We start from the raw sequence: 15,672 nt of genomic DNA, 5'->3' as shown, positions 1-15,672 counted from the left end.
TTTACAGAATTGTATGTATATATATATATATATATATATGTAGTCGTGATATACGTACATATTTTCATACATTTACAAATACACACATACATGAATATGTATGAGTACATATAGAGAGACCGAGATAGAGAAAGTTAGATAAAAAGTAGTAGAGAAATGAAACGTATTACGGACGGTAAATTAAATTTATTGATTCAGATGGGTCAGAAAGGTTTCAGAATATTATAACCTCAACAGCAGTACCTTTCCCATGCGCCGAACCATATTTAATCCCATCCTACGACGACGACAAGAACTAACAACAACAAAAATAGAAAAGGAGTGAACAAGTCTTGTAGGCACATCAAGAAAGAACATATGTGTGTATGTGCGTGTGAAGGGAATTATTTTCACTGGAGTTGACTAAAAATGTAAGACGCCGAATACCTTACAAATATACATTTCTTGAATAAAGTATTTTAGAACAATTTCAAACGTTCTTCTTCAATGTTTGTGCTTCTAAATAAAGTTTATATAATCATGACTTGGGGTTTCGCACAAAGCTTCACATGGAAGACTTTACATATCAAAATACTTATCGGATTACAGGAATTTTAATCTATAGCCAATATTCCTTGAAGTATTTCGCGGCTGTACCTTAAATGTTTTCTTGGGATAACATTAATGAAGAAACTTCTTTTGCCGATATTTGTAGTGATTAGCTTCAAACAAAAATAAAAATAAAATAAGAAAAGCACTCTAGCTTGTAGAGAATCTGCAAAGGTCTTTCGTTTAATATTCAGTTTTCCACCTTATTAGAGGTAATAGTTTCACTCTAAGTAGTAAGATAAGGCAATGCATGATGAGTATGATAGAGATTGTTGTCATTTTGAGGGCTGTGGAAGATGGTTTATTTCTTTGTGAACCTTTAGATTAATCCGGTGATAGACGCAATGGATTATTCTTAGTCATCATAGACGTTCTTTTAGTAGTAAATCCAGTTGTCCAAAACATATTCTTATAATTATTGTAGACTCAAACTTGAAAGCATCAAGTCTTTTGCATCTCATCTTACCAGATCTTTAAAGTTTAGCAAAATCTTTAAAATTTAACAAACATGAAAATCTATAAAATAAATGAAGCATTAGTATATCTTTATTGCTTTGTTTGTGTCTCATTGTTGGTATTATTGTTGAGGCTTAATTACACAGCGTTGGCACTCAATAGAGGTTATTCAAGCGAGTAGTACCTCAATCGCTCTAAATCATAAGGAATTAACTCCAATAAATATTTTTGAGTGAGGATAATAAAACTAGAAATGTCAAATTGCATATGGACGCATTTAACACTGAACGTTTGTTTGAAAATTTGATGAAGATGCAAGACAGCTGTAGAATCGTTTGAAATAAAGAGAAAGATTTCGAAATGAAAACTAAATTCTCCTATGAATTGTGGCTTGACAGGTTCCAACGATGGTCCAACGCATGTTGCCAATCTGATGAAAATGGCTTACCTACGAGGATTTCGAAGGAATGGCATAGTTTAAAAAATCTATTTCCTATTTTATAGTGTCATTACAGGTATAACTGTGTATTACAATGTCGTTAAGTGTAGAAATATCCTGCAAGATTTGAATCAAAGTTAGGAAAACGAAAGTGAAAATATTAGCACGCCAGTATCCTTCTGATTTTAGCCTTAAAGACATCGAAAATATAATCTAATATTTACATTTATTGCCAGTACATAAAGCAAATTCTTTAGAAAAAAAAAAGCTGAAAATGTAGAAATGATAAATGATAATTTTCTATACATTTTAAGGTGTTGCTATGTGAGTTGAGGTGAAAATAGTGCGGAGAATTCCAACCAAATCCAGTTCAGAAGGAAATACTCAGTGACTCGGTGGTAGATTGTAGTAAGTGAAAATCAAGTACACAGATGTCGAATTATTGCTAGGTTCATTCTCCACTGTGTTTAATTAATTTTATATTCACGGGTCTTTCTTTCACGTCGTCCTTGATCAGATTTACTACTTCATATACGTTTCTGTTTTTCTCATCAATAGTGGTGTAATTTTTCCAATTCTTGGTTCACTACTTCGAGTATGATGGTACCAAATTGACTGTTATTATGCGGAGTTGAATATTTCTCCTCGAATAAATACGTCAAAATTTGTGTTGTATAAGAATCCACTGTAAGGGAAATTAGCATGGTAAGTTCCGTCATGGGGGAGTATTGAGAGCAAAACACTTTGGCTTCGCCTATTTGTTGGGATGTCATACTAATAGTAACACTCAAATCTATCACTGCAATCTGAAGGAAAATACCTCCTTGGTATTGTACCAGCAAAGCTTGCAAGTCGGTTTCTTTCTATTTTAAATGGACTGGACTATTTAGAAGTTAAGCATCCTTTGATACAGCACACATATTTTAATGAGGCTTTGCCTCAATTATTTATAGTGCATCACATTGAACATAAGGAAATGTTAAATGAAATCATGTATCACATTATATATTATGCTATTGCTTTATCTGTGCGAAGGGTATAAATGTATTTTTACTCTTAGTAAAAAGAGGAATGTCAGCTCCATCATATAGAAAGTCGCTTTTAGACTATTGAAATATAAATGGCTGCTACCTTGGTTGGATGCCTAATCTCAATAACTGTATATGAACCGTGAGTGAAGAGGGAACCGGTAGCCAGACTGGAATTGATGTGTATGAGATAAAACAGCTAAAACCATTCAGCGATCGAGAAGTGATGTTACAGCTCGTAATGTTTAAGTTATCACCAACCAGGAGAGTGTATCAAATATCGGTTTCAAATTATGGGACACGGCCAATAATTTTGAGGGAAGGATAAATCACTTAAATCGACCCCGGTGTTTAACTGCTACTTTCTAAGCAGTTTGCCCGGTGCGCTAACGTTTGTGCCGGCTCGCCGTCTTAATATATGAAATATTAGCATCGTAACAATAAACTTTTGAATAAATATATATTCAAACTGTGCATTAAAATACTACTGATATTTCAAATTATAGGTAGAATCAAATTGTACCACGACATTATGTGAACAGGGAAGCGGTTGTGGTTACTTTCACCTCACTTTTGAAGAATGGATAGAATGCGGGCGACTATTTGGAAGTAAGTTTATTTAATATTTGTTATTTCTCTGAAATTTCGTCATAGAACATTAAAGAAAATAACACTCAGTAAAATTTAAAAAATAATTCCATAAATGCTTTGAAATTACCAGTGCAGAAATGGTTTGTGGAAATCAAAACTTCAAATTACTTTCATTATTTACATCATTTACATTTGACAGATATTTGTACTTATCTTCTTTCTTGTTAACACAGCATTTCAGCTGATATATCCTCCAGCCTTCATCAGGTGTCTTGGGGCATATGGCGTTGTGGATAAGAGCGGAGGCTACTAACCCCAATATCTCGAGTTCGATTCCAGGCAGTGACCTGAATAACAATACTACTACTACTACTACTACTACTACTACTACTAATAATAATAATCATAATAATAATAACATCGAAAAATACTGTAGTAATGAGAACCCAAGTTCGAAATTTCCCCAAGACACCTGATAAAGTTTGGAGGGCATATCAGCCGAAACGCCGTTTTAACAACGAACAAGATGAGGACAAATATCAGTCTAATGTAAATAATGTACATAATTCCTCATCTCTTAAATAAAGAATTATATTTACAAATTACATCCATATTTCTTTAGTTACAACGGGCCTCAATAGAGGTAGACTTTCTTAGCTTCGTTCTACTTTGTTAAAAAAAAACATACATTCTCTCCACATTATATTAAGGAGACGATTTAGCTCATATTTTTAACGCTATTCAAAATCCTATCAATGTTCCGTACAAATATTTCTGATAAGAACGCTGAAGAAAATCCAAAACAATTAAATGTCTTATATTATTTTGTTGCCTCTGTGTTATCCCTCCAGCAAAAATATCATAGACTGTTATATCTTAGCAATCGATGTTAAGTAATGGTCATATGTATTCGATTTTATGTTTTCGTGTTTAGACCTGAGTTACATATAAGGATAGATTTATGATGAAATTCTGGTTGATCGTCCCAACTTAAGTGTATAGTTGCTCCATCATGGTTAAAAACGTGTTGCGACATTCATAAAGTTTTCATGGAAAATAACAATGTAAAGAAAGAAAAATTTCCTCAACTGGGAATCGAAAATCTATCGCAAAATTGGCTCCTTGGAAGCTCACATTTGTATTTTATTATTTATTAACTGGAAAAATTTAGACACCACTTACTTTCTTCCACTTAAGTGCATTTCATACTTTTAGAATGAAAATAAATATTGCACGCAATCAAATATCATTGTTTGTATAAATTAAATCAATGTTTGTTTCCAAGTCAAGTGGTGATTGAGAATGATAAGATGCTTTAAAAGCAAGTGGCCTACGACTATAAAGCATTTTAAATGTAATTTCATTAAGAGGCAAAACAAAAACGTTTATAGTTCAGATATTTTCTGCCTCAGTAAATATGAAACTAGCATTAAAAAAAAAACATAATGTAACCTATGTACATATAGTAGCATATTGTTGCTATAGCTGCAGGAAGACATTATGATACAACACATAACAGTAATACTTGTTCAACTATTAATTGATTTTTTGTTTAAATATACACATATACATTCATACACTACAACATACGCAAACACATAGACACACAGAGAGACGCACACAGACACACACACGCCCATACACGCAAACACAAATGCACCCAACCACACACATACATATATATATATATATATATATATATATATATATATATATATATATATATATATATATATATATGATATGTGCATCTTACATGTCACAGTTTTTCTCATAGATATCTGATATTTGCCCAAGGGAGACATTCTTTTCACGAAAAGTTCCTACACTACGCGACATTTTCAAATAACTTGAAGGAATTTAATTCCGAATAATACGTATCTACACAGAAAGAATTTGCTTTTGTAAAACAGGAACAAGCGAGAAAAAGAAAATAAGCTACTTCCTCAAATGTTGGTGATGTTGACAATACAGTGTCGATCATACGAATTTGCCTGGTGTTCAGTGTCATTTAAAAATATATGTTGCTACGTAAATATAGGAAACTGATTGTGAATGCATATAAAAATAGGAAATTGCTTTTAAATAAATTTCTGTTAGAAGAACATTGCTTTTTATGGATAAATCTCTTCTCGATGTCTAAATTCTATTCCAGTGTAATATAAGTCTTCGGCTGAAAATTATTGGTCGATGACTTCACACTTGCCAATTGTTTTTGATGTTATAATCCAAATAGTTCATATACTCAATAAGGAAATGAGATTTTAAGCAATATTGACATATCATTATACTATATCCCATATATATTACAATAACGTTGTAAGATTGAGAAGTAAATAGATTGGAGGTTAATATGAATGAATAAGTTAAACAGCATCAATTGTTACTCAATGGATATGATGTAACCTGTGTCTTGCGTGGGAGTGTTTCTTGCAATAACATACATTGAAGCATGGGTGTTAATTTATATACATACCCACTCACACACAATAAACACACGTACACATGGAAGCACAAAGCAACACAGACAGCATACACACACCTGTATTCTTGAAGTCATTCCGCAACATATACCAATGAGAAAGGTGAAGATCCCTTCGGTATTGAATGACCATAGGATTGCAACTAGAAAGTTCCCCTCCGAGGAACAAGTTCGGGCAAGGTTGTTTGTGGGAGGCCAGCAGTCACTTTTGCATACCAGCCTCCCCTCTTCATGCCACTGATATTATCTAACGGAAAAGCAAAGGTCGATACAGCTTAGCACCAGTGACATCGCAACTCATTTCTACAGCAGAGTGAACTGGAGTAACGTGAAATAAAGTGTCTTACTGAAGAACACAGCACACGGCTCCGTCTGGGAATCTAACTCACTACCTCATGATTGTGATACTGACGCTCTAAGCACTGAGTTATGCGCCTTCACATATACCTGTGAACAAGGGTTACAATCATCCTAATTAGGACTATTTCAATACTCATTGCAAGTGATTTCTTCAGTGTTGTGGAGTCGTTTGATGTCATCTTGTGCTGTGAATTTCAGTCATTCGTTGGTGACGCACTGATGTAAAATATATGAAAATTAATATAGAGCTTTTAAACTCTCCGTACTCTGTGAATCTTCTGGGCACATTTCAGTCTGTTGGGTACTTGTCTGTTGTGAATCCCGTTTCGATTATGGACATGTGTAGAGGTTGGGTTGTTGTGTCGGTAAAGACAGTCGTATTGCAATTATATGGTTTTAGCACTAAAGTTTCTTTTTATCCTCTTTTTCACATTCTTAAAATTCACCCCAATCATACATAAGTAATAATATTAATTAATCCATTATCGTTATCTCTAATTTCACAGAATTGTGAATAGGTAGCAAGGACCTCTATGGAAAGTGACATTTGTATAAAAGGCTAAATATGAAGTGCAGTATTATTCCTTGATCATTTACCATCATAAAAAATTACAATGATATCGCGATTCGACGGATTAGGAATAAATCAGTTCAGTATAAAGCGCCAATCTCCATATTTAGATTACTTGCTAAAGAAATATAGATGTTAAATTAAATACGCTGTATTTGCCAATTTTCTCCTTTACATATGCAAAATTAGAATATTGATTTTCAAATAAAAGCATATAGAAAAGATTCATAATATTCAGAAATTACTAGCACACGAGAACTGAGGTGCATAATGCACAGAAGAGAAAGTAGGTCGTGAACTCGGCCGACGTGTTTGTAAATGAAACATAAATGAGATATTAAATGTTTCGTACTATGAACGATAACGTGTATTTTTATCTCTAAAAAGATGGAAAGAGACGAAAGCTATTAACAAAAGTAATTTATTTAAACACCTTAGGTTAATTGCACGATTACAATCTGCATAATTTTATTTGATTTGGCAATGAAAGGCGAACTCCATAGAAGATTTTAACATGATGATTAAACAATGAACATTAATGGCAATATTGTTGTATAGGACTTCGCGCATTGGAAAAATCGAAAGCTAATCCTCCTTGGAAACTGCTATCGAAGAAAAAAGGCCCACTTCAGTCTTTATCGTTTGCTTTCTCTTCGGCTGTATATATCTCTCCAGCAAGCTAAATCTGTCCGTCGGTCGGTCGGTCGGTCCGTTGGTAGTTGGGTCGGTTGGTCGGTCGGCCGCTCGTTTGCTCGCTCGTTCATTCGCTCGATCGCTCGTTCGTTCACTCGTTTGTTCACTCACTCATTCACTCCCTATTGGACGTACAAACATCTTATCGCACTCAATTTCACTATCTCATACGTGATGCTGACATCCATTAATAGCAATCTCAGCCAACGCCTCGAATTTCACTAAATCCTTTAGGAACACATATGTTTTATACTACTATAGACTTACTCGCCTATGTCAATTACTTTTAAGATCAGGCATTCTAAACATTTAATGAAAACAATTAGTGTTATTCCCTTGAAATTCGTCACATTTTCGCATTTGATTGGTACGAGAAGCTTCAGAACACAACGATGCGTGCTATGCCTCCTTATGTATCATCGAAAGTAGGTTTCCACGCAGCTCGTACTATTTCAACTAGTACATATGGTGGTCACCCTGGTCAAGCTCTATGAAACATTGTTGACACCTAGTTCAGTTTTGTATTCCACACAGTCTATGTTATACAGCGACTTACTTGCTATTATTTCTGAGAACGTTCAATCCTATATTTATGATACTAGCATTTCAGCTTTACTCATTTTCTAAACTTAAGAATTATCCATATATATTTTAGACACCCAGGTGGAATTGAACTGGCTGCATGGACACGTACCTCTAAATTTTCCTCGAAGGGATCATGTCCAAATTGTTACCTACTACTGTAAAAAATCAGTTCTTAAAACAAGAGATCAACCCACCGTCCCAAAACAAGAGCAGCAAATAACATGCCCCCCTCCACGCATTCTCTTCAAATGTTAGACCTCTCGTCAATATTACTGGTAATCTCTTCTGACAAACAAAGATGTTTACCTTAGCTAAAACTGTATCGTAAATGTGGCCTAACATTTCTTAAATAAATACAAAATAATTCATGCACGAACTAACGACAAAACTAAAACGAGATTCAACTAGATTACTACTTTCACGTTGTTGACATTCATGTATCCATGATCGTATCCACAAAGAAAGATCTCGAATGTTTTGAATTGAAAATCACTCCCTATAGCGCAGTGCAATCTCCTTGCCACAGACGTGTTGTATCTTCCATTTTCTTTTATAGTGCTCTAAGAACAGCCTCTTCTCTACAAAGTTGGTTAGTCCCGTGACATCTCTACTCAAACATTCACAATGTATTAATTTCTCACCCTCATAAATATCCTCCACTCATTTATTGCTTATTTCGTCACACTGAACATTCCAATTCCCTGATCTAATTATTAAGGCAAGCTCTCCCTCCTAAGATAGTTGGTCTTCTGGCATTTCCTCAACGCATATTCACTTTGTGTAATTAGTCATGAGAAAGAAGAGTTAATAGCATAGATCTCACATGTCTCATACATTAAGCAATGCCTGTAGAGTTTTCAAGTCCTGGGAACATTCACGTGTCTTCTTTATATATTGTAACCATTACATTCTTTCGGATTAATGTAACTAACACTGGACGACCATTATTCGATCTCTTTACATTGATTAATTTATCATAGTAATTGGTTGGGTTCTTATTAATAGCTGCTTGTTATTTAATGACATGTTCAGGCCATTCTCATCTTTGGATATTTATCTTGTTTGCAGGAACAATTTTTCTAATGTAATCGATTCTAACGCCATCACCAGGAAACAGTATCATACATCAATTTCTAAGTAATTTTGTTGCACAATGATATTGAATATTCGCGACGAAATATAAGAATTTCCCGGAAACATTTACTTGGTCAGTTAACACAAAGGATTATGGCAGAGCATAAATGGATGTTTATAAGTGACTCATTGCAGTTCAAATTTGCGGCCACACGAAAATACATTTCTTATCTGTACTTTAGTGAATCAGTAAATATTATGAAAATCAATACTTGCATACAAACATCTACGAAGAAACTATGTGCGTGTATGCATGACTGTATCTTTATCTATCTATCTATCTATCTATCTATCTATCTATCTATCTATCTATCTATCTATCTATCTATCTATCTATCTATCTATCTATACGTATGTATATATGTATGTGTAAATATACACACACACAGAGACACAAACAGATAGACAGAGAGACAGACAGACACACACACACACACACACACACACACACACACACACACACACACATTTATGCTTACGGTGTATTCTAAAAAGTTATACACACAGTAAATTATCATAAACTCATTGTTTATTAATCTACATTTAATTTTTTATACCTAATAGAATCTAGAAGCGGAATGTTTTTTTAATTAATGCTTGTTTTCAAATAGATAGACTTTCAGGCTGACAAAGTGAAACAATGAAATCGCTAAGAGACACTTCACCCCGTAGTTGTGCATATTCTCACTAACTGGCTCCCCTCAATTCTTTGACTGCTACCGGTTTTGTACTGTAAACTTCACCTCATAAAATCGTCATTTGGTGTGAAGTGCAGTGAACGTGGAGCGTATTCTACCAAACGTTCCCGTACAATCCAATGGTTTGGCAAATCTCCACGAAGTAGACCCTTACAGCACCATGCTAATATGTTTTCTTGCTATTTAATAAAAGTCTCATCGCCAAAAGGCTTCTGAGTGCTTGCCATGAGAGATGGTCGTAGCAACTGTAACAGGACAAAAAAATTGCTGCAGTTAATCATTTGGATGATACGCTGCACAGTGCTGTAATTCTTCATGACTTAACAGGATGTTCCTCCTTAGTATGCGGGTTTTCAAATCCTCTTCAGATGCAACAGTGGCGTCGTCATCACAGAGGAAGTGAACTAGCCTTGCAATGTAACTTTTTTAATGACTTCGCTTCAAAAGACATTTGATTTTGTTCTCATTTCACGGCTCTTTTGCAGCGCAGATTTTATTGATCTCGTGCAATACCTGTTATACTTTTACTGGCCTTGTTGATAAGTAATATTACATACGTTGTATTGAAATGAGTTAAATTGTAAAATGCTATTAGATAAGAAACACAAGGTTTTGAAGAGAAGTACATAAATTAATCCTCAATTCTGTGGCTACTATGGTGGTTGAAATGTATCCGAAGCATAGTTCGGAAGTTAGGCAAGACTGAGGTTTGCACGCGGGAAATAAAATGAATGTTATCTTTTTACGAACATGTCAAAAAATAGACAAAAATCAAGTAATTTTCTTTTTAACAGGTATGCATACTAGAGGTGAGGTCGGAACTAGCCTACATCTACAAGAGTAACTATGAAAAGAATAACAACGATCTCGCCGGTACTATGAAAGAGACTTAAATATTTTTTTTTTCGAATCTAGTCAGAGCACAATAATATGAGAAGTGGATTAACCGAACGATTAGAACAGTACATTAAGTTGTTTCGGATGTTTGGATACAGTAAATTATCTATCAGAGATGGATGAAAGGAAACATGACCTCAGCAGGGTTTGAATTCAAAACATAGCTAGTTCGAACACATACAGTAAAGCACTTTTACTGATGAACTAACGATTTTACAGATTTAATGCCCACAGATCAGAAACACATCAGGACATATGCATATGGATGTATGTATGACTATGAGTGTGTGAGTATGTGTGTGTGTGTGTGTGTATGTGTGTGTGTGTGTGTGTGTGTGTGTGTATACGAGTAAGTGAGCAAACGAAAGTAGGGATTTAAAAACAAGTATTGGGAATTATATGTATTGATTAAAACAGTTTGAGTCAAATTCGTTGGTAATCTTGAGTTTCAAGCGTGATACTAGTCGTCAGCCATTTTGAATCTGAATGACATAAGTTAATTATTATTACCTTAAGTTGTGCTGCGATTGGTCGAGGAAGGTCACGCGGTGTCGTGGTGTGATGTTGGTATATGGGTAACAGTTATTTGGATCAGGATGGTGATCAGGAGATGGACCACGTAGAGGATAGGAGATAGACTGCGTGGCGATTAGGAAATCGGTCTGGTTGTTGGGGGAAGTAGGAAGGCGGCATGTGCAGGTATATTGTTCTGTATGTGGTTGTGCAGATGCGCACATATTGTTTTCCGTCCATGTGTGTATTGATGCAAATGTGCGGATCTGTACATGGGAGCGCACGCGCACGTCTGCAAACACATACAAACGCTTGGAAAACACACGCGCGCACATGCATACACATACACGCGCATACGCACACATACACACATACACACACGCGTACACATACATACATGCGTATTCGTTCATATGTACATATGTATATTTACATGCATGTACGCATGCAGACCAGTGTGCATGCGCACACGCATGCGTGTGCAGAAGTGCATTCGCGCACATGCGTGTGTGAGAATACATTGCAAAACAAGCATTGAGGATTGGTAGGCGTTGGAGGTTGGTAAACGTTGTGAATTGGTAATTGGTGGTCCTGCTCTTGGAGTGGGTTGGTAGCGGTGATCTTGGTGCAGATGGTGCAGAATAGCAGCAGGTACTAAGGTGGCATATCCGGTTGTCGGCACTCAGTAGCCTGAAATTTGCTAGAAAGACAATTCTGGTGCACGATGATTAGAGTGGAAATAAAAAAGAAAGAAAGGAAAAGAAAAAGAAAAGTGCTTTGTAATGTAATTACAAAGAATTGACCACATCAAATTGAAAAGTGATCCCCCTGTCTCTATCAGCCTGTCTCTCGAGCCATCAATCTATCTATCTATCGATCTATCTATCTATCTATCTATCTATCTATCTATCTATCTATCTATCTATCTATCTATCGATCTATCTATCCTTTCTACAGCCTTTATAATTTTTACTCCTCTTTCTTGATTATCTTGAACTCTTTCTCTCTCTCTGTCTATTTCTCCCCTCTTTGCTTTTCTTTCTCTACCCTCTTTCCAAACCACCCAAAAGCAAAAAAATATTCAAGCTTTCAAACAAAGCAAAAACAAGATCGGATTGATATAAATGGACGACGAAACGCTCTATTTTTGCCATTTTGATTTTGATTTTGTCTTGACGAGTTCGAAAAACAGACGAAAACGATAATAAAGAATCAACCAAAATTCTGACTGACTTCTTTCTCTAACTCTCTCTCTATGTCTCTCTCTCACTGTATATATATTGATATATATATGTACACTTATACGTACATATACGTATATAGATATATTTATTTATATATATATATACACCTATACGTACATATACGTATACATATATTTTATAATATATATATACATACATGCAAAAATGGTTGTATATATACATATATATATATGTATAAGTTTATATATATATATATATATATATATATATATATATATATATATATATACGCTTGTACATACATATAGGTAGATATATGTATATATATATAAATATATGTAAGTATATATATATATATACATACACAGACACAGACACACAGACTCACACAGGCACACACACACGCACACACACGCTCGCGCACACACACACACACGCGCACCCCCCCCCCCCCCCCACCCCCACACATATATATATATGCATGCACATATATATATATATATATATATATATATATATATAAAGTCAAAGACTTTCCGTATTCCCGAGCGTCATACTAATATATACTTTTGTTATTTACACCACCTGTCCTCGTCTGTTGTTATTTTTTGTATATTCTCCCATATATATATATATATATAATAAATTGTAAATCCAAAAGAAGAAATAACAACAAGAAAAAAATAACAAATATATATATATATGCATGCAAGAAGTTGAATATGGATAAATATTTTGATGACACCTACCCTAGTAAGTTGTACTGGTGCGCATGAATGGAAAATATTGACATCAGAAAATTGAAAAAACAAAAAAAAAACACTAAACAAAAAACAAACGCAACGTAGCAGCAATAAGAAACACAAGCAAATATTTATAAATGTAAGCATTTATAGACACATTTATACATGCATAGACACACGTTTGGAACTATTTGTCTGTGTAATGATATATTATGGCAGAAGTATGAAATTCGATGACTGAAGACCAAAGTTCGTCAGCACATCTCAAAACGCTACACGCACAGTTTCACCTTTAAATTAAAAGCCTACAAGCGCAACTATCAGCACGACGATTGAAAACTCCTACATACACTCCTAGGCAGATAAAATTTAATTGTTAATTATAGGCTATGAGCAAAGTTTAGCATCCTCACTCTGATAAAGGAAAAAGAACAAAGTATATATGCTAATAAAGAGAAGGTCACAGATTCGGACGAAAAAACTTCGACAATGTAATTAGCTCGAAAATATTTATCAAATTAAATGACAATAAAAGTGGACTGAAATTTTTCGTTTTAATTGAGAGCATGACCCCAAATTGATATATATATGTACACACACAGACACACTCACACACACACACACGAATATGTAAGTGTATATACATACATACACATACATATATGCGTATATATATATATATATATATATATATGTAGATGCATATATATATATATATATATATATATATATATATATATATATATATATATATATATATATATATATATATATATATATATATGTATGTATATATATATATATATATATATATATATATATATATATACATGAACACATATATATATATATACATGTAATACATGTGGGTGTGTATGTGTGGGTGTTTTCTTTTGCGCGCGCGCGTGTGTGCATGAGTACCTCCTAATTAAGTAACTACTTATCACAGGAATTGATAACAAAACAGAAATTGAACACAATTAGTGCATGACTCAAAAACTGACCTAGAGTGTACGAGTATGTGTGTGCGTATGTATAATTGTGTAGGTGTATATGTAGTTGTAATCAGTAGGACGTTACAAAAGTAACGAAAAGGATGACAGATTTCTTTGTGGCACTGTCAAACGAATTTGGAGTCTGGAATTCTATTTTCTTATATATATATATGTGTGTGTATATGTGTGTGTGTGTGTGTATATATATATATATATATATATGTATACATATATGTATATATATATGTATATATATATGTATATGTATATATATATATATATATATATATATATATATATATATATATATATATATATATACCGGAGTAAGCCATTTCTAACAAAACTGTCCGATGAACGGGAACGTGAAACTCAGAGTAACGGTTTTTTTCTTATATTTCTGCTGCTTTTAAATAAAGTATATATATATATATATATATATATATATATATATATATATATATGTACATAGTGCATTACATTACATACGGAATTTTCAATAAAAATAAATATTGAAGACCAAAGTTTGTTCTGCAGAGAAAACGAAGTACCATATATATTTATACATATACATACATACATACATATATACATATATATATATATATATATATATACATATATATATATATATATATATATATATATATATATATATATATATATATATATATATATATATATATATATATATATATATATATATATGCATACATACATACATGCATACATCCATACATACATACATATATATATATATATATATATATATATATTATGATTGACCGTTGACTGAACACTATTCAATTTTTTTTCTCCGTGTTTTTCTCCTTGTCTCCGTATTCTTTCTGTTGAAGAGCGTAGCTCGAAACATCAAAGACTTTTCGTATTCCCGAGCGTCATACTAATACATCCTTTTGTTATTTACACCACCTGTCCTCGTCTGTTGTTGTTTTCTCGTAGATTCTCCCATATATATATATATATATATATATATATATGTATAAATTTGCTGCAGAAATCTATTAACTGCAGAGTTATTTCGGGCCACAGCGCGCCAGATTGAAGACATTTGAAAGGATACACTGAATGTAATTTGTAAAACTCTACACGTGGTCCCTTTCAGGTGAACGTTCTGCGTCTAGTTCTGGAAATTATAATTTATGAATCGACAGACTACTCTGATGAGCCTGCTGATATTTGCTTGTGTAAATATTAACAGCTGAAACGATTGGTACGTAGGTTAATCGTTATTTTTTATTTCGCATATTTTCATTTGTCTTGCCCTTTTACGGTCTGGTGTCTCGCTGAAATTTTTTTCTTGAGAACATATTCTTCGTGGTTAGGTGATTCGGCATCTATTTCTAGCATATAGGAGTCCACTTTTGCTGGACATTCCTCTTAAGTTTGTATGTAATATAATTTTAATCTTCGGACTTTTAAAAATATGCTAGACCATTAGTTTTAATTGATTAATATCAATTCCTACCCTTATTATTAAATTATTTACTTATATATATATATATATATATATTTGAAGGTTTGGAGGTGATGTATAGAAATTATATAGAAAAATATTAAGGTACTCAGAAATCTGGATGTTTGTACATTTACAGATTTTTATTAATGTTACATATTAAATAAAGCGCTTTTCACCTAGTCGTGCAGGATTTTCAAATTGTTTTGAGAAAACT

The 15,672-nt window shown here is 33.5% G+C and overlaps 1 protein-coding gene across 1 annotated transcript in view; it reads left to right on the top strand.

The window, feature by feature from the left end:
• The window catches only part of LOC106871800 (lysozyme), a 141,321-nt gene that overhangs the window by 77,662 nt on the left and 47,987 nt on the right, over positions 1 to 15,672 (top strand). The window contains exon 4 of the mRNA XM_014918442.3: positions 3,018 to 3,120. Coding sequence (XP_014773928.1) covers positions 3,018 to 3,120 — 103 coding nt within the window. The remainder of the gene's footprint in view (positions 1 to 3,017; positions 3,121 to 15,672) is intronic.

The sequence above is a fragment of the Octopus bimaculoides genome, chromosome 1, assembly GCF_046866305.1.
Source record: "Octopus bimaculoides isolate indiv1 chromosome 1, ASM4686630v1, whole genome shotgun sequence".
NCBI classification, from domain to species: domain Eukaryota; kingdom Metazoa; phylum Mollusca; class Cephalopoda; order Octopoda; family Octopodidae; genus Octopus; species Octopus bimaculoides.
Note: the sequence above shows the minus strand (reverse complement) of the source record. Positions and strands in the feature narration are given on the sequence as shown.